The 21,045-nt window shown below is 40.8% G+C and overlaps 1 protein-coding gene across 8 annotated transcripts in view; it reads left to right on the top strand.

Moving 5' to 3' along the window:
• The window catches only part of KCNT2 (potassium sodium-activated channel subfamily T member 2), a 222,285-nt gene that overhangs the window by 162,163 nt on the left and 39,077 nt on the right, over positions 1 to 21,045 (top strand). For all 8 annotated transcript variants that reach the window (XM_053391460.1, XM_053391459.1, XM_053391457.1 and 5 more), the window contains 6 exons: positions 6,749 to 6,857; positions 9,208 to 9,357; positions 13,699 to 13,928; positions 16,412 to 16,628; positions 17,755 to 17,860; positions 19,342 to 19,514. In XM_053391460.1, the coding sequence (XP_053247435.1) occupies positions 6,749 to 6,857; positions 9,208 to 9,357; positions 13,699 to 13,928; positions 16,412 to 16,628; positions 17,755 to 17,860; positions 19,342 to 19,514 (985 nt within the window). The remainder of the gene's footprint in view (positions 1 to 6,748; positions 6,858 to 9,207; positions 9,358 to 13,698; positions 13,929 to 16,411; positions 16,629 to 17,754; positions 17,861 to 19,341; positions 19,515 to 21,045) is intronic.

Raw genomic sequence — 21,045 nt, 5'->3', positions numbered from 1 at the left:
TTCCTTGATCAATTGAGAAACCGGGATGGCTTCTGTAAATCCAGGACTGTCCCTGGAAAATAGGCACACTTGGAGGGTCTGTTCATGCCTTGTCTTGCTCCATTCAAACCAGGAGCTGTAAAAAAGGGAAAAGGAAAGGACCCCTGGACGGTTAAGTCCAGTCAAAGGCCACTATGGGGTTGCAGCACTCACCTCGCTTTCAGGCCGAGGGAGCCAGCGTTTGACCACAGACAGCTTTCCGGGTCATGTGGCCAGCATGACTAAACTGCTTCTGGTGCAATGGGACACTGTGATAGAAGCCAGAGCGCATGGAAACACCATTTACCTTCCCGCCATGCTAGGTTGGCAGGAGCTGGGACAGAGCAACGGGAGCTCACCCCATCACAGGGATTCGAACCGCTGACCTTATTGACAAGTTCAAGTGGCTCAGTGGTTTAGACCACAGTGCCACCCGCATCCCATATCTGCAATAGAGCATTTTGTCATGAGACGTTCAATGCTCTTGCAATTCCCTTCTATGTTACTCCTGTTTCATACCCCCCGCCCCCTGCCTTTGACTTCCCCACTGTTTAAATTTAGATTTGGGTCAAGCCCCTTTTCTTTTTTTGCTTACATTGTTCTGGAAGTTGAATGCACATTTCTGGAGTTAGAAATGTGTACCGGCACCTTTTTAAAAAAAGAAAAAATCTTAAAAGTGTGGCAGTTACTGTAACAACTTCACGGAGAGCAATGGCACCTTTTTTTTCCTATATAAAAAAAGCCCTGCTAAGGTGGCAATGGTGGCAGTGAATAATTTGCAGAGATGCCATTCATACTGGCAGCCAGCGCTATCTAGAAAAAGAGGTGCCAGAACTCACCATGAATGCCTCCTGTGTTCTCTTATAATGGCAATGGTGCCCACCTGAGAGGCGCCAGAACTCAGTTCTGGCAAGCTCTGGCGGGGGGACAGGGGACTTCCTAGCAGCCATAGTATGTAAGCCAGCTCTCCTAAGTCTCTGAATCCAGCAAATTCATTTCTATCTTATTTATGACCTGAGAAGTTAAATAACCTTGAAAATGTATACAAGTTAAGTGTTCTTTACTCCCACTGAAGAAATGAGACTATTCCTGATTTCAGTGATCTCAGGTTTCACAAATGTTCCCCTGCCTCATGCAAGTCAATTGAGTAAATTCAAATGCTTAATTGGTTTGCTGACTGTTTGAGGCTATAGTGACTTTTTTTTGGCCTCAGAAATACAGCCATCACTTCTCTCTGAAATTAATGCATTCTACAAGCAGCACAGTACCTTGGGTCTAATCTTTTCTCTGTATAACACAATAAAAAGTACTTTTAAAAGTTGTTGGCATAACCAGTAATAGCTTTGATTCTCCACCCCCAGCTCCCCATTTCTTTATTTTTTACTTTCAGAACAATCTTCCATTTTTCTTATCCCTAAATTGCTTTTTAGAAGTATGACTTTTCTCCGTAGGGTTATCTCATTTTCACGTTCCCAGAAATATTGATTTCCACTAACTTAATCCACATCTCAATTTGAGAGGAAAACCTAATCTAGTCACTGTTGGGCTTCTGAGTTAGATTTCTTTTTCTCATTCGCGGACTGCAAAGTACTTTATCTCCAAACTGTGCATAGGCAACGTAAGATACAGTCCTGTCTATACTACATGCATTATTCTGTTATTGCTGGATAACTCTAGAGTTTTATTCAGATTCTATCGAGAAGAGCAGGTATCTATAATGCACACATGCACCTGAAACTCTACTACACCTTACATATTGCATAAAACAGGGAAATAATCTTGAAGCTCAAATACCCAAGGGACATTTATCAGCCGTAACCTGTCCTGTTTTAATATGATTGTTGTTGAGCTGGTTCACATGTAACGCTAAGCCAAACTATGGCTTAGTATGAGTGTTCAAGCTTGAGGGATCCCAGAGACAAGACTGTGGCAACTGCATTCTGCCTCCAGTCTTCCTCCTGTTCCATGGATGTACGCCAAGTGATGGCTTGACTTAGCATGCCATTGAAACCCAGGCTCATGCTTTGTCACTCTCCAAACAAACCACAAATTGTAAATCCTAGAGCAAACCTTGGTTACAGCTTCAAGGACGTGGGTGGAACTGTGGTTTAAACCACTGAAGCTCTTGGGCTTGCCGATCAGAAGGTCAGCGGTTCGAATCTGTGTGATGGAGAGAACTCCCGTTGCTGTGTCCCAGCTCCTGCCAACCTAGCAGTTCGAAAGCACACCAGTGCAAGTAGATAAATAGGTACTGCTGCAGCAGGAAGGTAAACAGCATTTCCGTGCACTCTGGTTTCCATCATGGTGTCCCATTGCACCAGAAGCAGTTTAGTCATGCTGGCCACGTGACCCGGAAAGCTGTCTGTGGACAAACGCTGGCTCTCTCAGCCTGAAAGCAAGATGAGCACTGCAACCCCATAGTCGCCTTTGACTGGACTTAACCGTCCAGGGGTCCTTTACCTTTTACCTTTACCTGCTCTGTTGCAGGTGTGGGTAAGACTCTGTTGCACTACAACTCCCTAACAAGCATGGCCAAAGATGTTGGGAGTTGTAGTTCAGCAACATCTAGAGGGCTACATCTGCTCAGTTGTCAGCGCCAGATTTAGGGTAATGTTGGCAGTTACCCCACACAGAACATTGAGCCTAGCAGAGCACAAAATTGAGAAGATCCATCATTGAGAATATTCATTTGGGGGCACCAAACTTTGGCTTCGCTCAGGGCTCTGTCCTATCAAGTATTACCAAAGTCTGCTTCTGCTGTTGTGTCCTCTGAGCATCTGTGTGGGATGTGATCATGCAATATGAGAGCACAATATTCATAATATATTTTTCTAACCAGAAATTAATTTCTTCCTATTACCATTTTAAAATGTATTTATGTAGGAGAGACATATGCGGATGAGGCTAATCTTATGTTTTGCCTCGTTTTGTTTTTAATTATAGAAATGAATCAAGGAGCTGCATTTCAATTTCTTTTTCACGGCTGTGCGTCCACATTTTTATAGCTCTGAAATGTAATATCATAACCATGAACTTGAGTACATGGATATATACATATATAAAACAAGTCTAGAAGTAACTGAGGCTAAATGTTACTTTTTAAATGCACATTTTTAAACAGCATCACTCTCTCTCTTTTTAAAAAGAATTGCTTTTATTGAGATTTTGCAAAAAAATGGTAAGCAGTAAAATATATAAACAGAAAGAAGAAATAAATAATAAAAGCGGTCTCCATATGGAACATAGTTAAATGTTACCTCAGTTCAAGACAATGGTACATAGGCTGATACTTTCACTCTGACAGAGGGTTACACAAAAATGGATCCATCCAAAATGACAAATGTGATAGTCATCACGCCCCTCTCTTCTCCTCTCTCAATAGCGTAGCAGATAAATGGATACTAACTTAACTTAATCTGTCTAGGCAACCCCTCTAGCCATTCTGTGTTCCTGAGTAATTTCCTCATCAGACGTCACCTTTTTCTAGGAATTTCAGTGCTTCTGCTGGGCTATGCCTCCAACAAATTGAGGTGGAAAGGAGGTTGCATTTGTCAAAAAAAAAAAAAATGAAGCTACTCTTCTAAAGGGTAGGTTACTACTAAACAGTTCTGATATTGGGAGCCCGCTCAAGGTTTCCTGCTGAGAGAAGGGAGCTTTCCCCTTTCTCCTCTCCCACATGCTCCCCAAATCAACCCTGGAGGGGTCAGGAGAACCTCCCAGAGCAGCATACGAGGGAAGCAAAGTGTTATGTACTCAAGTTCTCACCCTGGGCCAGCAGGGGGATACTGTAGATAGTTATGAAAAGCAACGCTGACACCAAACTCTACATACATTAAACATAATAGAAACACCGCCACCCGACCCCACCCCCATCCATCCTCCCTCTCTCCACCCCCCTTTCTTTTTTCTTTCTTTTTTCTTCTCCCCCTAATGCCTCAACAAATGAAACGGATTTGTAAAAATGTTACATGGAAGAAGAAAAAATACGAGGCACTACACTTCTGTAAAACAAGAAAATCCTTAATAAAAAATATTTAAAAAAGAAAAAAAGAAAATGAAGGTTCGAAAGTGACGGTCAGTGATTGGATAGTTTTAGAAAGATGTTACAGTAACGTTGTACTGGAGCTCTATATAAGCAGGCTGATTGAACCCTTCAGTTCAGTTCTGTTCTGGCCTGTGAATAAACAAGAGCTGTTTGAAGAATCGCTGTGTCGTCTGATATGTTCACCCACAACTTAACACAAAGGGTAGATTATTATGTTGGGAAAGCAAGCAGAACGCTTGTTTTAGTGCCATGTTGAATTTCTCCCTATATTTTTGCAGGTTGTTAATAAGCAAGATTGCCACCAAAAAAAGGAATTTCTGGTTTACGAAATGCACTGGGAAATAAAAAAAAACATTTGGGGCACTTTGAGAACCCTTTTTCTTAAGTCCCCCCTCCTCCACAAGCAGTTAGGGGCAGCATGCAGCATGTTACAAGCATACCTTTACATGTGCATCTTACATGTATTTATATACTGCCCTTCGTTGTAAATTCCAGGAAGGTTTGTGAGGTTAAACTATTGCATATCATAGCAGACTACCACAAAAACAACTCACAAAGAGCAGTGAATGGAAACAGCAGGGCTGAATCGACACTGACCTATTTAATGTTATTAGAATGATATTAGATATGTCGTTCTGAAACGTCACAGGTCATACTTGTTAATTTAAGCTTTTTTTACCTTGGTTTTCTTATATAGTCAAAAAACTGTTTCCCTGCTGGTGGTTGCTGGTTGCTCTGCTGAACCCTCTGGTGTCACATTTTAATAATGCATTATGAATACTAAAAGTAGGACGCCCTATGTCCATATACGTTATGAAAAACCATTCCTTAACCCTTCCTTAACGTTAAAAACCATGAGTGTAGATCCGCCACAGGTCTAAACACATATGTGGTTTGCAGAAGCTAAGCAGCTCTGAGTCTTCTTTTTTTAATTAAAAAAAATTACTTTTCAGATATATACATTTCACTGATTTTACAATCATCTTGACATTTCAAAACTTGACTTCCTTCCCCCTCTTTCCACAGTTCCTTAAATTTATTTTTAATATCTTCTGCATATCCAAATTAACTTAGCTTACTCATTTATTCATCTTCTTTAAATATATACTCTTATGTAGCTTCAGGTTATTTCAATAATCCTGGCAGTGTTTTTATCTGTTTACAGTTTATCTGTAAATATTCAATAAACCATTTCCATTCTTTTATAAAAAGTTTGCTATCTTGATTTCTTATTCTTCCGGTAAGTTTCACCATTGCTGCATATTCCATAAGTTTTTGTATCCATTCACTGGAATTTCTTCTTCTTTCCATTTTTGGGCAAGTAACATTCTTGCCCCTGTAGTCTCATACATGGATAAATTTCTATACAATTTAGGTGGTTCTATCCCTATAATTCTCAGCATCTCTGAGTCTTGTCAGGACATGAATGGGTGACCATTTTGGAACCATGTGTATGCCAGTTTTGCTTCCATTATGAAATATATGTAAGTGGGGCAGAAATGTAAGTGGGGCAAAGCGTGTTCTCCATAACAGAGAGCATGTGTTGCGGTAGGGGCCTGCAGCCACCCCACTGTTGTTTGGTTAAAGGCCACGAGCTGTGATTGGGCAAAAGTGTGTTGCTGGGGAGTTTGTTATGTTGCAAATTGGTGAGAGGGGTCAGAGGGCTTAAATACAGGGCACGCAGCTTGGGGCTTTCTCTTGGGCTGCGTGCACCGGATCACCTGCCCACCCTCCTTGAAAAGGTCCATTGCTCTCTGACCTTGCTATGCCTGTCATTGGGTCATCTGCTTTTGAGGCAGGGGCCTGGTAGGAATTTTGTCCATTTGGCTGGCTGATTGGCTGTTGCCATTTGGTTTTTCGCCTACTGCGTAGCAAATCGTCACAACTTGTAAGGTTGGCAGTTAGGCATTGGTTAAAATTGGTTGGTGGAGGGGTAAGTGCCTACCCCTCCAATGGTTAAAGGAATCCAGGGGCTTGCCATCCTTTCGTCCTAGTCCCTGGCATCGGACTTCGGCCGTGCAAGCCCCCGGGGGCATGAGGGTGAGAAATGAGGGACTGATGCCCAGCTTCTTTTCTCCCCAAAATTGTTTTCCCTGACTGGCTTCCACTGGAATCCGGAAGTCAGTTTTGTGCCTGGGGCAAGGACAGATATTCGTAACTAATGCCTAAGCAACCACTCACGTGTGTGTATTCAAATAAAGTTGTGGCCAAATTCATGCCAAAAAAACCCTTAAACAAAAAATGATGTGTGTGGTGTGAGTTATTGGGGTGGCTCGGGGACCTCGACGTGCAAATAAAACAATGCAACAATGATTAAAAGTCTTGAGAAAATGTTTAAAAAGGTATTTGCTTGGCACTAAAAAATACATCCCAGGTGTTGGGTGGTCCTCCCAAGGTAGAGCATTCTACAGATATGGCACCACCACCACAAAGTCCCTCTCTTTATCTGCTTGCTACCCTGTTCAAAATACAAAGCAAAGATGCAATATTGACATTGTAGAACACTTCTCCTTCTCACCCTTTTGCTTACAAGTGGAACTGCGCAAAGGCATTTTACAAAGCCTTGGCTCAAACATGGCAGGCCCTCCAGAGAGAATGCAAAATTACTTCAGGGCCCACATCTACCCTGTGGGCAGCCAGCTAGCAATTCATGCCTTACATAAAATTCTCCCGCTTTTCTTGCAGATCACGTTGTGTGCGAAGAGGAATTCAAATATGCAATGCTAGCTTTAAACTGTATTTGCCCAGCTACATCCACGCTCATCACCTTGTTAGTTCATACCTCAAGAGGGCAGTAAGTATAAAATTCCTTAAAATTATGCTCTGCTGTTGCAGGTACACACTAGAAGGGTCCGTCTGTGAAAATCACATTTTATTTTATTTTTCTTAGAATAACTTTTTCAGGTGATCAAACATTTCCCTCTATATTTAGAACTGTGTTGCTGTGCTGTTCAATTGGCAGAACAGTCTGGGTTTCCAAATGGATTACTGGGAGAAGCTGATTTATTGATCTCATATATTTTGTATCTTTCCTCAGTTTAAGGAGTTTTTTTAGGCCTTGTTTATGACGTGGCTGTTTTAGGAATAGCTTTGCCATCTATATTCCTCCCCATCTGCTAGAGATAAAGCCTTATGTCTTTCTCCTTGCACTGTGGGAAGTTCTGCCTGTGTTGCTCCCCCAGAAAACATTTCTCTTACTTGTGGGGATATATATATATATATAATTCTTTTTAAAGAAATGCTAATAATCAAGGGACATCTACACATGTATTGCAGAGCTGAGAGACTGGAAGCAAGTTTTCAGTCCCATACCCTCCAACATTTCTCTGATAAAAATAGGGACATCATATTCCATAACCAATAAAATAAAAATAGCAAAAGATATGAAAGCAAAGACACATTTTTAGTAGAGTAGTATGTCTTTATTATGTTAGCAGTAGCAGCGGAGAGGGCGGGACCCTCTCACATTGTAGACTTTTTTGGCTGGTACCAAAATGGTTACCACATGACTCGAAGTATGGTGGCGTGGGATGTTTTCACTCAGAGAATAGAACAAATAATCTTGTAAATTTATTTCTGGCTACTTGACCGTATTAAGGTGCTGGTTCGGGTGCTTAAGTTGAATGCTGGGTCTGCTTAAGAAAATTAAAAAGTCAAGATATTCAAGAATATCTTGAATTGGCCAAACTTAAAGGTTTAATAAGAAATTATTCTAAGGAGAGAGTGGGAAGTCTTTTTGAATTATATGAAGAGAACTGATTCTCAGATTCATACTTGTTTAGCTTAGAATAAAAATCTCACAGGTAATTAGAATATTTCTCCAAAAATTTAATCCTTACAGACAATCAGTGATATGAAGAATAAAGATCCACATGGAGTTAGTTGGAAGTCAATTTTCCTCTTATTCTTTTTTTCTTTTTCAGTATTATTTTTCATTCTTCTTTTTCCTTTTTTAGATGAATGTAATGCTTGATGTTTTTTGATTGTAGTTTATGTTATGATCCTCGTCATTTCGCTTTTGTATTTCCTTCTGTTTTTGTATTATTCGTTTGTTTTATTCAATGCTTGTTTGTATGATGAATAAGTATAAATAAATAAATAAAATTTAAAAGTCGCAAGGTGGGAGTGGGGAGCCCTCTGAATAAAACACTGCCATTTGCTCACAGGGGAGTGTTTAGCCTTTTGTGTGGCAGCCGAGCTTCACCCACGGTGGACCAAACGCCACAACACACTGAGGCAGGCAAATGTCAAGATATTAATGGTTCCCATTTCATTGGCACCTGCTAAGAGAAGCGGAGGGGAGGAAAAAGCTTTGCTTGCCAGACGAGAACACTGAAGGGAAAGGGGGAAGAGAAACATAGCTTCATTAGCATTAATGTGCTCAGCCAAGTGTGTGTGGAGTTCTGAGCCCATGATCATTTGGCGGTTTTCTTTAGCAAATAGGAATTAATTAGCATAAGATTGGGGGGGTAGTTTTGCCGTTTTTAAATGTTCTTACTATTAATTCCTTATCACAGATGGTTTTTCTATTTTACATAGCATGTCCTTTCCGTTGCAGACTTCCACAGCAGGATATTCGTATTGAAGTGAAAAATGTTATACTGTAATGCAAAAAAAAAAAAAAAAAGAGGGGGGAGTTAAGCCTTTATTTCAGGTATTTGAATATTGCTTTTCAAGCCAACCTCACAAAACGGTTTACCTAAAATTATTAAAATGAAAAACACCAGCTAAAATGACAGAACGATGTGGTAGAGACCATGCAAAGGCGTGTGCAGATTTTAGAAAGCTAGATCTCTCTTCCCCTCAAGACAAGATGGTGCCCAGGTAGCTCTGAGGTAACTGCTGAGGGAGAGAGAGACAGCCTGAGGAAGATGGCAGGCAACTCTCTAAGCTGTTCTGTTTTTCTTTCGCTCCTCCCCACGGGGAAAGTTGGAGAGGCTATAAAATGACTTGTGACAGAGTGGGAATCCAACCTCAGTAAATTCCATGCATGACTTTCTATCCTAGACTTCTTCTTGGCACTCTTGAAGGTTGTTGTCATCACCATGTGATCAATGGTGGAGAAGAGGCTCCATTCATGTCATGAATCCGCCATCCATCTGCATGGTGAAACTGTTTAATATTGTTTTCTATATGTGTTTCAGGGAGGGCCAACAATCCCCAGAACAGTGGCAGAAAATGTACGGCAGATGCTCTGGTAATGAAGTGTATCACATTATCCTGGAGGAGAGTGTATTTTTTGCTGAATATGAGGGAAAGAGTTTCACATATGCATCTTTCCATGCACACAAAAAGTATGTTTCATTTCTAACGGTGGCATTTAACGTGACTTCTTTTCAGAAACTCTTTCTTTGGTTGACTAGAATGCACAGGGCTGTTTGGCCTGTTAGTAAGAAGCCTGCACCTCAGTTGATAGGGTTTTATGTGAATGTATGCTACAGAGACAGCCTTGGTTGGGTACACTGAAATTTAAAATTGTACCATTTCCGTAGCTCAGAAGCTACTATACCTTGCTCACTGCATTCTTAAAGTAGACTACCGCGTGTAGACTTTCATTTGGAAGCTTCTTCCCAGTTCCTATATGTTTGTGGGCTGATATTGACTGTTCTGGGCCTAACCAGATAAGACAAGAGCTTCATTAATGCAATTTTCACTGGGAAAATAGTGCTCTCCCTGGACGCCATGGTCCTGATCTCAGTTGGCATTGATATGGTTGATATCGAAGAGACAACAGATCCAATTGTCCGGCCCTCATCAGAAAATGTATGGCTAATCCTATGTATTGAAAAAACACCTGACTCCTAGTGAGATCTGTTGTTGGGTTATGCACTGAGAGGTCTTCCTTTACCACAGGCATAGGCAAACTCCGGTCCTCCAGATGTTTGGGACTACAATTCCCATCATCCTTGACCACTGATCTTGTTAGCTAGGGATGATGGAAATTGTAGTCTCAAACATCTGGAGGGCCAGAGTTTGCCTATGTCTACTTTACCACTTCCCCAGAGCTGGATTTAGCAAAATAAACACGTGCTTGAGGCATCAAGGGAAGAGAAGCAACACAGAAATTCAGATTTTTAACATGAATGGTCACAAATTGCTCAGCTGAGCATTCATTTTCTCAGCTGAAGGATATTAAAAATCCCAACAGAACGACTAGGCAACAAGACAGGCTGGGCATCTCATCTCTACTAAATACAGAAGCAGATGTGTCACATAAGATTAGTTTACAGGATCTGATTGAAGACTTTGTTTTCCGTCTCACTATAGGTTTCGTTTCATTAAAAAAATATTACAGTTTATTATTGTTTATATTTTTAATTAGATACTGTATATATGGAGGCACCAAAATATTTTAAGTGCTCAGGGCCTCCCTAAAGGTCTTAATTCAGCACTACACTCCTCCCTTCCCAAATCCCATGGCCATAGCCATGTTAAATCCACATCATGCTCCCCAACTTTGGTTTTCTCTCCTGTGCAAGCCCTGGTCCCAACTAGTGTTTGCAACTCACATAAATGGGGAGGGTGCTCTCAAGCAAAAAAAGTGTCAAAACAGAAAGATGTAAAAGATTGTAATTTGCCACATTTGGTGGTAGTGTCCCCCAAATTGATTCGAGCCACCATGTTCTCTTTTTAGAGGACAGAATTGAGTGTTCTTTCTCAGTGAGTTACAGTTAGAAAGACGTTCTTGCATATCACACAAGTTCTTGTTTCAAGAATAGCTTCCTTGGATTTCTGGTCATGTTCAGAAAAGTGTGGCGCATTCCCATTACAGTTTGGCAAAAATGGTACAGACAACTAGTCTGCCAAGTGGTTAATGGGTATTTGTGGGAAAACTCAATTCCTCTGGGTCTCTTTGTCTGGCCATTGGGATTCTCCCTAGGCCACACTCCTCACCCACAATGACACCCTCCTTGAGGGTTTTTCCCTGTGTGGAATGTGTCCTTGAACTTTCACAATGTCTTAGGTTTCCTGGATGGAAGATAGACAGGTATGTTTGAGAGAGAGTGTATGTGAGTGTGTAGAAACAAGCCTTCTGTAGAAAGCTGAATTTAATATTTTTTTGTCCACTATTTTCTGTGGCTCCTCTGGCATGTGACCCCAGGAAGGTTTCCCAGATGAGCATATAGACCTTGATCTGAAAAATATTTTTCACCTGTGCCACACAACAAACAGCATATGAGCTTAGATGGATTTGCTTTAGGACAAACCATTTCTGTCTTACTGTATAAAGCTCAGAAACACACACACAAATGCAAGCAATGTTCTAAATCATCAGAGGCAAAGCTATTTTCTCTTTACCTATTTTCAATTGTTTATAAATAGGTTTTAAGAACACTTTGTAGTAAGAAAAGGACCTGAAAATAGGTCTCTGCTCAGCAATAATAGCACAATTTTAATATGGTGCATAATATGAGTCGTCTTTCATTTTATGGACAGGGGGTGGGATTAAGAGTCTGATTAGAGAAATTAGCTGGTGCAACATGAAATAGGCTTAAAACATTTTCCTGTTATATCCCTTGAGATGTCATTATAATGCAGGAGCTGCATTTGATCACAAACATAATTTGAGGGGAACTAATTCTGTGTAAGGCAGAGCTTGAAAATATGCTGACTGTATGGCAATTTGTGTGATTTCATCAGTATATGAAAGGCATGAGTGATGACAATGTGATGACAATGGTATCCTAAGATGATACCTCTCGGGGCATCCTATATTTATCCCAGTCCAAGATGCTAGTTTTGACTTCTCAAGTCCTATATGCACTGAATAATACGTACTTGAGGATGTGTCCAGAACACTGTTCCTTCACACATTCAAGTTTGTTTCTTATTGTCCCATTTTTTAAAAAGAGAAAAACTTTGTGTTTTTCTACATCTTCTCTTTCTGGAGCTAAGAGTTCTGGTTAAGGGTTGATGCTTTATTTGCATAATTGCACCTGTATATCCTTCCACAAATATGAAAGAGTTCTGGTTAAGGGTTAATGCTTTATTTGCATAATTGCACCTGTATATCCTTGCAAAAATATGAAACCATTTCACCCCACAAAAAAAGTGGATTTGGAGCCCTTGAGATAGGTCTTAATTAATGCATATGGGATCAATAACTAGTTTAAAGAAAATGGAAAATGGAACAAATTCACAATTTAACAAAAAGAAAATTAGGACTCACCCACACGCGTTTAATGTGGATCTGAAACTGCTTGTGTCTCTATGGGGTTTTTTGAGGGGGGGGGCAGTGTCCACAAATTTTTCTTATTCAAGCAGCAGCCCCCACTCTCCCTACTAAATTCAGGTTTTGCTGGGCTGTGGTTAATCAATAAAGGAAGACACTCCAATATAAAATCACATGTTAACTAACTGTGGACCCACTGAAGCACACTGTGTTTTGTTTTTACAAATGTTGTGACAATTCATTGGCTGCCATCTATCACCACACACCCTACATCTAATCTGTTTCCATCAGCCCAAAGGAAATTATGCAGCCTACCATTTTCCACCAGCTGAAGGCAGGCTCACAGTATTTTATATTTCATTTAAAATAGATATTTGTGCAGAACTGCTTTTGCACAAAATACCTGTAGTACCAATAAAAACGGTCCTTTCAGGTACAGGAGACAGGAAAAGATAGTAGGAGGAAAGAAAGCAGCAGTCTTTCATGTGAGCAACTCAAAATTCTTGCTGAGCTTTGAAGCAACACACACACTTTTTACTGCTCTTTTGTGCAAATCTGATACATAGGGAAGCTTGTATTTCAAATATAGACCAAAAAAAGAAGAAGATGGAAGTACACAAGTAAATGAATACCTGCTTACATGCCCATAGAGGGTCTCAGATTTTGGGATCTTATTGTGGACAGAAAAGTAATAACGGAGGGGAAGAGACAGCAGTACACAGTGGGAATACACCTCAAACACCCCCCATTCTAAAATCTAGACAGATTTTAGAAGCATAAAATTGAATGCCCATGTGTGGATGAAGGCTCACAAACATCCACATGGAAACAGCAACACAAGTAGACATTAGCACCCTAGCCTAAGTCAAAAAACAACGAAACAGAGATGGAACAATTCTGAGGACAATGGACACCATGAGAACTTTGTCCGGACAAGTTATAAAAGTGGTTGAGCTCCTTTAAAAACAAAATAGACATTTTAAGGGCCATTTCCATTGCTTTTCTTTTTTTGCGCAAGCCCCGTGTGACACATTCTGGTTTGCAAGTTAGACTGCACCCTCTCAATGATAGTAGCAGTTTTACTGTGTTGGAATTAAAGCAGTTTACACAATCAAATATTACAGTGTAGAGAACTAAGAGATCCTAGTTGAGGGTGGGACATTTACTGGACCAGTAAGATTCATTAGATGGTGAAGGAGTGGACTATTGGCTGCAAGAGAGTGCTTCTTTCAAGTCTAATTTCTTTGTGAGCAGCAGAATCTGAGAACATGGAGAGGGGGCAACCTCTGAGATTGGAAGCTTGGGGGGGCAGTAATGTATTTTCATTTTGTCCAGCTTGGGCTTTCCACATAATGTGGGGATACAAAAATAAATTTATTTTTGGGTCTATGTTTATATACATCCTGGGCTTTATTCCAATTTTTCCTAACCACTTTTTTATATATACAAATTTTAAATTAAGGTTTGGTGTCTGTCTAATTGGTGTCAGGAGGGAAGACAACAAAAATATTTTGCTCAACCCAGGGCCTCGCTATATCATGAGCTCTTCAGATATATGTTTTTATATCAACATCACAAAAGAAGAAAATTCAGCTTTTAAGAAGCAAGAGCAGCATCGGAGAAATCACATGTCAAGGTCGTTTTATCATGGTCCTTCTCGGTTGCCAGTGCACAGCATAATTGCTAGTATGGGTAAGCAAAAGTAAAGTGATGCTGTTTTTGTTAAAATATATAAAAAAGAAGCAACAAAATAAAATCTACTATATGTCTTGGGAAGCAGTTTCTTCGCTATGTATTTGGGCATCTCTTAAGATATGACAACCAAACTTTGTATGGTGGTTCCCAAGATCAAGGACCAGGTTTGGACACAATCAGACATTAATTTGAATCAAGATGGCAGCTCAAACCTTTCAAATCTGCACTTTAAAAAAAATGAATTTCTGAGCAGTTTTGGGTATGAGACTACCAGTAATGTATGAAATACAAAACTATTATAAATTTGTATACTGCCCTATACCCACAGGTCTCAGGTCAGTTCACAAGATAAAATCACAGTATGAAAACAAAAAAGACATTAAAAAATTGACACTAATTCAATGGGATTTCTCCCCCCACTCCACATTCTTAGCATTGCATTTATTTGTTTATTTTTATTGGGTTTTACAAACAAGAATAATGTTATACAAACAAGTATACCAAGTTTTCTGATGTCATTTGTATATCACAAAAAATAGCATTACATTGATGGTACATTCTCCCTAAGCCTGTGTTGACTACATCCCCATAAAATGTTAATCGGAGACAGCATTTTGACATAACCTCAAATAAATTAGATGAGTCAAATCGAAGTTCCTGCACATCACTTTATGTAAAAGCACTCGGTGTTCTTGCCCTGTGTTGTTATTTCAAACCTTACTTAACGTAATCTTACAATTCATCCACTGATTGAGAGGGGAACAGCTCTATTTTTCAGAAGCTGATTTCCAAGTAATAGCTACAGAAAGAGTGAGTGTTAGAACAGGTAATCCAAGCCTTCGGCTCAAATAATTGCAGCCCATTTCAAGTCTCTCCCATGCTCATTAAAGCCTTGATTGGGTTAAAATGGGTGGGCTCTTCATCCCGCCCACCCAGATAAGTGTTCGTTCACCCTCACAATGCAATATGGAATTAAATACAAATCTCTCTCTTTTCTGGTCCCTCTCCTGGAATTGTAATCAATGCAATGATTATCAGTCTGCCAAAATTCAGAGGGAATAATTATCTTAGTGGGCCTTGCTGAGTGTTTCACAGGGATTGATGATGCCGTTGAGGAGAAAGCAGTCCTCTCATATTACAGTAGGCTGAGACTATTGCGATGGGGCACCTAAAAAAAGGGGTGTGTGTTCCTTATCTTCCATGGGCCAATGCATAACTAAGGGAAAGCTCTTTCCAGGGATGTTCACAATTATACACCTTTAGGCACCAGGGAAAAACGTTCCTCTTTAACCAGGCCTTTGGCTGACGAGCATCAGATGCCCTTTTAAAATGTGTTGAGAGGGGGTTGTTTTTGTTTTTATTTTGATTGTGTATTTTGTGTTTTTATATTGTGATGTTATCTACTGAACTGCCCTGAGACCTGTGGGCATTGGGCGGTATGCAAATCTAAATAAATAAATAAACAATAAGAATGTTGGTAGGTTAGTACTCTTATGTGATTCAGTCCACGGCCTGCCAATTCAGGGCCGGATTTAGGTTTGATGAGGCCCTAAGCTACTGAAGGTAATGGGGCCCTTTATACGTCCAGCTGTCCTTTGTCAACAATGAATTGTCACTGTTTTTTGTGTTGAATATTTTGAGGAGTAGACTAGCATTACTTATCATAGGAGCCTACACAGCACAAAACACTGTTGCTGTATATAGGTTTTATTTGTTTTTTTATCTTATATTTTGGAAATGTACATCCAGTTTTTTTAAAAAAAATTGGGGGGGGGCCCAAGAGAGTGGGACCCTAAGATAAACTTGTTTAGCTTATACGTAAATCCGGCACTGTGCCAATTCCATATGAAGTGGATATTGGGAAGTGATTTGAAGTGAGTGGGAACTAAACCCTTCATTCCATGGGTTGTTTTTTTTTTAAGTGCAGCAATTTTTAGCTGCCTCCCCCCTGCAGATTTCCAGCCACAGATCCCACCATAGAGTTGGTAAGGGAGGGGAAAGTATAGGAGATGGAGGGTTCGGATCTCTCCTGACCTGTCCATGGCAAGGGTTGCAATTCTGACATCACATCAAGTTTGGTTCTTAGTCCTCTGGATCAAATTGCATATTACTATATTTTTCAACTCATTTCTGAGAGCCAGTGTGGTGTAGTGGTTAAGAGCGGTGGACTCGTAATCTGGGGAACTAGGTTCGTGTCCCCGCTCCTCCACATGCAGCTGCTGGGTGACCTTGGGCTAGTCACTCTTCTCTGAAGTCTCTCAGCCTCACTCACCTCACAGAGTGTTTGTTGTGGGGGCGGAAGGGAAAGGAGATTGTTAGCCACTTTGAGACTCCTTCGGGTAGTGATAAAGCGGGATATCAAATCCAAACTCTTCTTCTTCTTCTTCAAATCAAATATGTTGGCCCTCCTGCTATGCACCGCCCCCCACCCACTTTTCAAATCCTAAATTGTTTTGTTTCTTTTCTGCCTTTCCTTCCAGGTACTGTGGCTATAGATTTGCAAGATACAAGCTGCAGATCCCCAAGTGTGGCTACCCTAACCCTTCCTTCAGAGGCAGGAAAAACAGGCAGGAGGCCCAGCATAGCACCTGTTTTGGAGGTTGCTGACACCTCAGCAATTCATACCTGTGACCTCTTAAGTGACCAGTCAGAAGATGAAACAACTCCCTCAGATGAAGAAGTTTCGAATGGCCTTGAGTATGTTCAGTTCACATAAATAAGTTGTGTTTTTTTAGCATGGAGCTGAAGAAAGGAAATTAGATGCCTGTGATGGAAATAAGTAGAAGCAAAATGTTAATATTTTCATGTGAGGCATGTACAGTGGTACCTCGGGTTAAGTACTTAATTCGTTCTGGAGGTCTGTTTTTAACCTGAAACTGTTCTTAACCTGAAGCACCACTTTAGCTAAAGAGGCCTCCTGCTGCCGCCACGCCGCTGGAGCACGATTTCTGTTCTTATCCTGAAGCAAAGTTATTAACCTGAAGCACTAGTTCTGGGTTAGCGGAGTCTGTAACCTGAAGTGTATGTAACCTGAAGCGTATGTAACCTGAGGTACCACTGTACCAGTTTCCCCCAGAATATGTACTTGGTGCTGAAGGATAGAATTCAAGAAAATGATTAGTGATAAAAGACAAACAAAGCAGTAAAATCCTAATTTTTAATCTTGCATATGACTAATAATAACAGAAATTAAAATTAGGGGAGAGGGAACTCGTGGCCCTAATGGTACAAATACACATTTATGCAGTGGAACTTACGACACCCACTGGAAACTGGGCCAGTTCTCTCCCGTGAGCATAATAACTGTTATCAGCAGATTCAGTTCCCTTTTGGCAAAGGCAAGTTTTTCTGAAGTAAAAGAAAAGGGAACAGAGTGCACTGAAAGGACAACAGAAGGTAACAGCCAGGAAGTCCGAAGCCAAAAGGTCAGGGTATGCAAACAGGGATGGTTGTATATGCAAAGTAAGATTTGACCAACAATTCAAAGCTGAGTTTTTCTGAAGAAAAGGAGCTTAGGAAAAAATGAGGCAGCAATGAGATCACAGGCAGAGCAATTGAACCAGGAAAGCCGTTTTTTGTTTTGTTTTTGTCTTTCGCATATACGCAGTAGGTTTTTTTTAAATTCCAGATTGCTATGTAGGGACACTAGTGAGACTGTATAAAAACTGGAATATTCTCCATAGTAACTCTGTCTCAGGTAAAGGAGGCTACAATGTACATGGAAATAAAGTTAGAGACAGTGGAGTCCCCACTGTACTGGGATGTGTCCTGAGGAAGCTCATAGCTGAGAGTGATAATAAGGCCACACATTTCTTTGTTTTAGGTATCTGAAAGGCTATCCCCCTTACTCCCCGTACATAGGAAGTTCTCCCACCTTCTGCCATTTGCTTCACGAAAAAGTGCCGTTTTGCTGCCTAAGGTTAGATAAGGTAAAGTTATAAGTTTTGTGTAAAGTGTTTTCTGTGTGTTTATTTTGTGGCTGCATTTGTATCCTAGATAATTCAACATTAAGTCTATAAGGCCTGTTACACAGTTTTGTTTGCATGGTTCGCGGCTTGCCATGTAGAATCATGGTTGCCGCTGCCCTGCACATATTAGTCTAGCACAGTGTTTCCCAAACTTGGGTCTCCAGCTGCTTTTTTGGACTACAACTCCCATCACCCCTAGCTAGCAAGACCCAGCGGTCAGGGATGATGGGAATTGTAGTCCAAAAACATCTGGAGACCCAAGTTTGGGAAACACTGGGCTAGCCCTATCCAGAGATGTTCTTCTGAAGGGGCAGAAGCTCCATACACTGTGAGAGTAGAGTTGCCATATACTGCCATGTAAGGTAGATGCAACCTTGAAATTGGGGTTAGGCTTCAGAGTCCTATGATTCTTTTGTGAGCAATGGGTTATTTCGAGAGGGGCAGGCAATTCAGAGCTAGGTTTCATTCATAGACATGGAGGAAGCAAAACCTTTTGTCTGCATGTATGTCCAAGAAGATGAGAAGCATACCTAGATCAGAAAGTATTTCCTTGATCGGATACGGCAGGATATATTTAACTGCCCTGTCTGGTTCCAGTCCAGTGCAAACATGAGACCAAACTTCTCATGTTCAACATGTGAAATTGTCCATCATGCAACAGCAGCATGGAAGATATGGGGAATGTTCATCTGTGTGGCCCAGGAAGAACTCAAAATCAAATTAACTATAAATTCATCTTATTGTTTATCACATTTTAAACTGCTGTTCAGTCTATTTAGAATTTCCGCAGCAGCTTACTATATTTCCACATCAGCTTACAATAATATTTTTATAATATTTTATTATTTTTCCCATAGAGAAAGTTACATTTGTTACTCAACAATTATATTCCGATTCAACAATACGAGTGACTTCCTGATCACTCAACATCAATGTTTATAACCCAAATTACATACAATTTTGTTTAAGGGTTCTATCTTATCCAAGTTCATCTTCTCTTACATGTTTCTTTATATTTTCTGCTATTTTCTTACCCTTCAAACCCCCCTGTGGTCTTCACGAATGGGAAATAACTTTTTATATAGACTAGAAAAGGTTTCTGCTCTTCTTTAAAAGATAATAAATTTGTGTCTTTTATCAGCACTGTCTATTTTGCCGTCTCTGCATAGGTTTTCATCAACCATTCTCCCATTGAGGGTTATCTTACAATAATCTGAATAAATAACAATATTATTATTATTTCTATTTTTATAGTACTGAACGTGATGAGTTTGTTCAATATAGGTACTCTGTTGTGCATGCAACAATATTTCATGAAGTGGGCAGGTCTTTAAATTCAACAAATTCAGCTACCATCAAGTTACTATGCTGAGGATGAAGTCTTCTTGCAGTCTCTCCTGTAAACAGAGGCCATGGTGCCTGTTTTAACTTTCTGGTTTTAGGGATGCCAACATAATTACTACGAAGATGCCAAAGCCTACGGATTCAAAAACAAAATCATAATAGTGGCTGCAGAGACTGCTGGGAATGGTCTCTACAACTTTATCGTTCCTCTCAGGGCTTATTACAGACCAAAGAAAGAACTCAATCCAATAGTATTACTACTAGATAATCCGTAAGTGGATTTTAAATGCTGTTTTTTTTTATTAATATACTGATATGGGTTCATATTCAGGGCACAGTTACGTTCTACATTATCCCTGGCTAATTCATTAAATGGGTGGTTTTCAACTGGAAGTATTATGGCATCAGTACCTTGAAGATGGTCAGCAGCAAGCGTTTATTCTATGCACCAACGGTGAACTTCAGATATGACAGATTAAGGTGCAACTGCCTTGAAAATATGGCAAAATGAAATTTCAACATGGCTATCGCATGAGCTGTACAAGGATCATCTGTACATATTAGCTTGCCATCCGTATTAGTGGGAATTGCAAAATGTTACATTTCATCTTGAAAGAGTCCACCGCCACCCTTCACACAGGCGCATGCATACACAGTTTTGTGGGTTTGTTTGTTTTTTGCACAAATTCAAGCTTTCAGCCCACTTTCAACACAACCTCCACCAGATACCGTATTTTTTGCTCTATAAGACTCACTTTTTTCCCTCCTAAAAAGTAAGGGGAAATGTGTGTGTGTCTTATGGAGCGAATGCAGGCTGCGCAGCTATCCCAGAAGCCAGAACAGCAAGAGGGATTGCTGCTTTCGCTGCGCAGAATATTTTTTGTTGTTGTTTTCCTCCTCTAAAAACTAGGTGTGTCTTATGGTCTGGTGCGTCTTATGCAGTGAAAAATACGGTAGCCTGTTTCTCACGTTCTGAACTTCTGCATAGGTACAGTTGCTTCACAGAGAAACGTAGATTAGGGTTACCACACGTCCTCGGTTCCCGGGGACATACCCCGGATTTGCAAATCTGTCCCTGGACAAATTCCGTCCCCAGAATGTCCCCAGATTTGCAAATCTGTCCCTGCGAAACGTGGCAGCGGCAGCCTCAGCAGCCCGGAGCCAGCCTGTTAGTGCAGTTGGCTCCGGCTGGCTTCAGGAGCTGCTCGCTGCCGCCACCACTGCCAAAGGGGAACCAGGGACGTCCGACGGTACAGATCTCCTGCCCCCTTCCCCCTTTCTTTTGACAGATAGGGGAAGGCTCAGGAATCACGGGCGGGCGGACGTTGCCCAGGAGGGGTGCAAGGTGCGCGGTTTCTCTGCCAGGCAAGGTGCAAAGCCCTTCTTTTGCACCCTGTGAAACATAAATGTGCAGAGTTTTTTAAAAAACTGGGCAACAGCCTCCTACCTGTGACTCCTGAGCCTCCCCCAATCTGTCAAAACAAACAGGGAAGGGGGCAGGAGATTGGGGAAGGCTCGGGTGTCACGAGCAGGCGGCCGTTGCCCAGTTTTTTTAAAAAAACTGCACATTTATGTTTCACAGGGTGCGAAAGAAGGGCTTTACACCTGTATACAATATGCATGTATGCTTGGGCCCAGGGTCTTTTGCCCCACCATCCCCACTACTGACTCCCTGTTGCTACTCAGCTTAAAAAAAAAGTGTCCCCGGATTCATTAAAAAAAAAATCTGGTAACCGTAGCATAAATTGGAATGCATTTGCCCTGACAAAGGCTTAGCTAATAATAACAGGTCGCTTTTACGT

The sequence above is a fragment of the Podarcis raffonei genome, chromosome 6, assembly GCF_027172205.1.
Source record: "Podarcis raffonei isolate rPodRaf1 chromosome 6, rPodRaf1.pri, whole genome shotgun sequence".
Taxonomy (NCBI): Eukaryota; Metazoa; Chordata; class Lepidosauria; order Squamata; family Lacertidae; genus Podarcis; species Podarcis raffonei.
The sequence above is the reverse complement of the archived record's forward strand: the minus strand, read 5'-3'. Positions and strand labels throughout refer to the sequence as shown.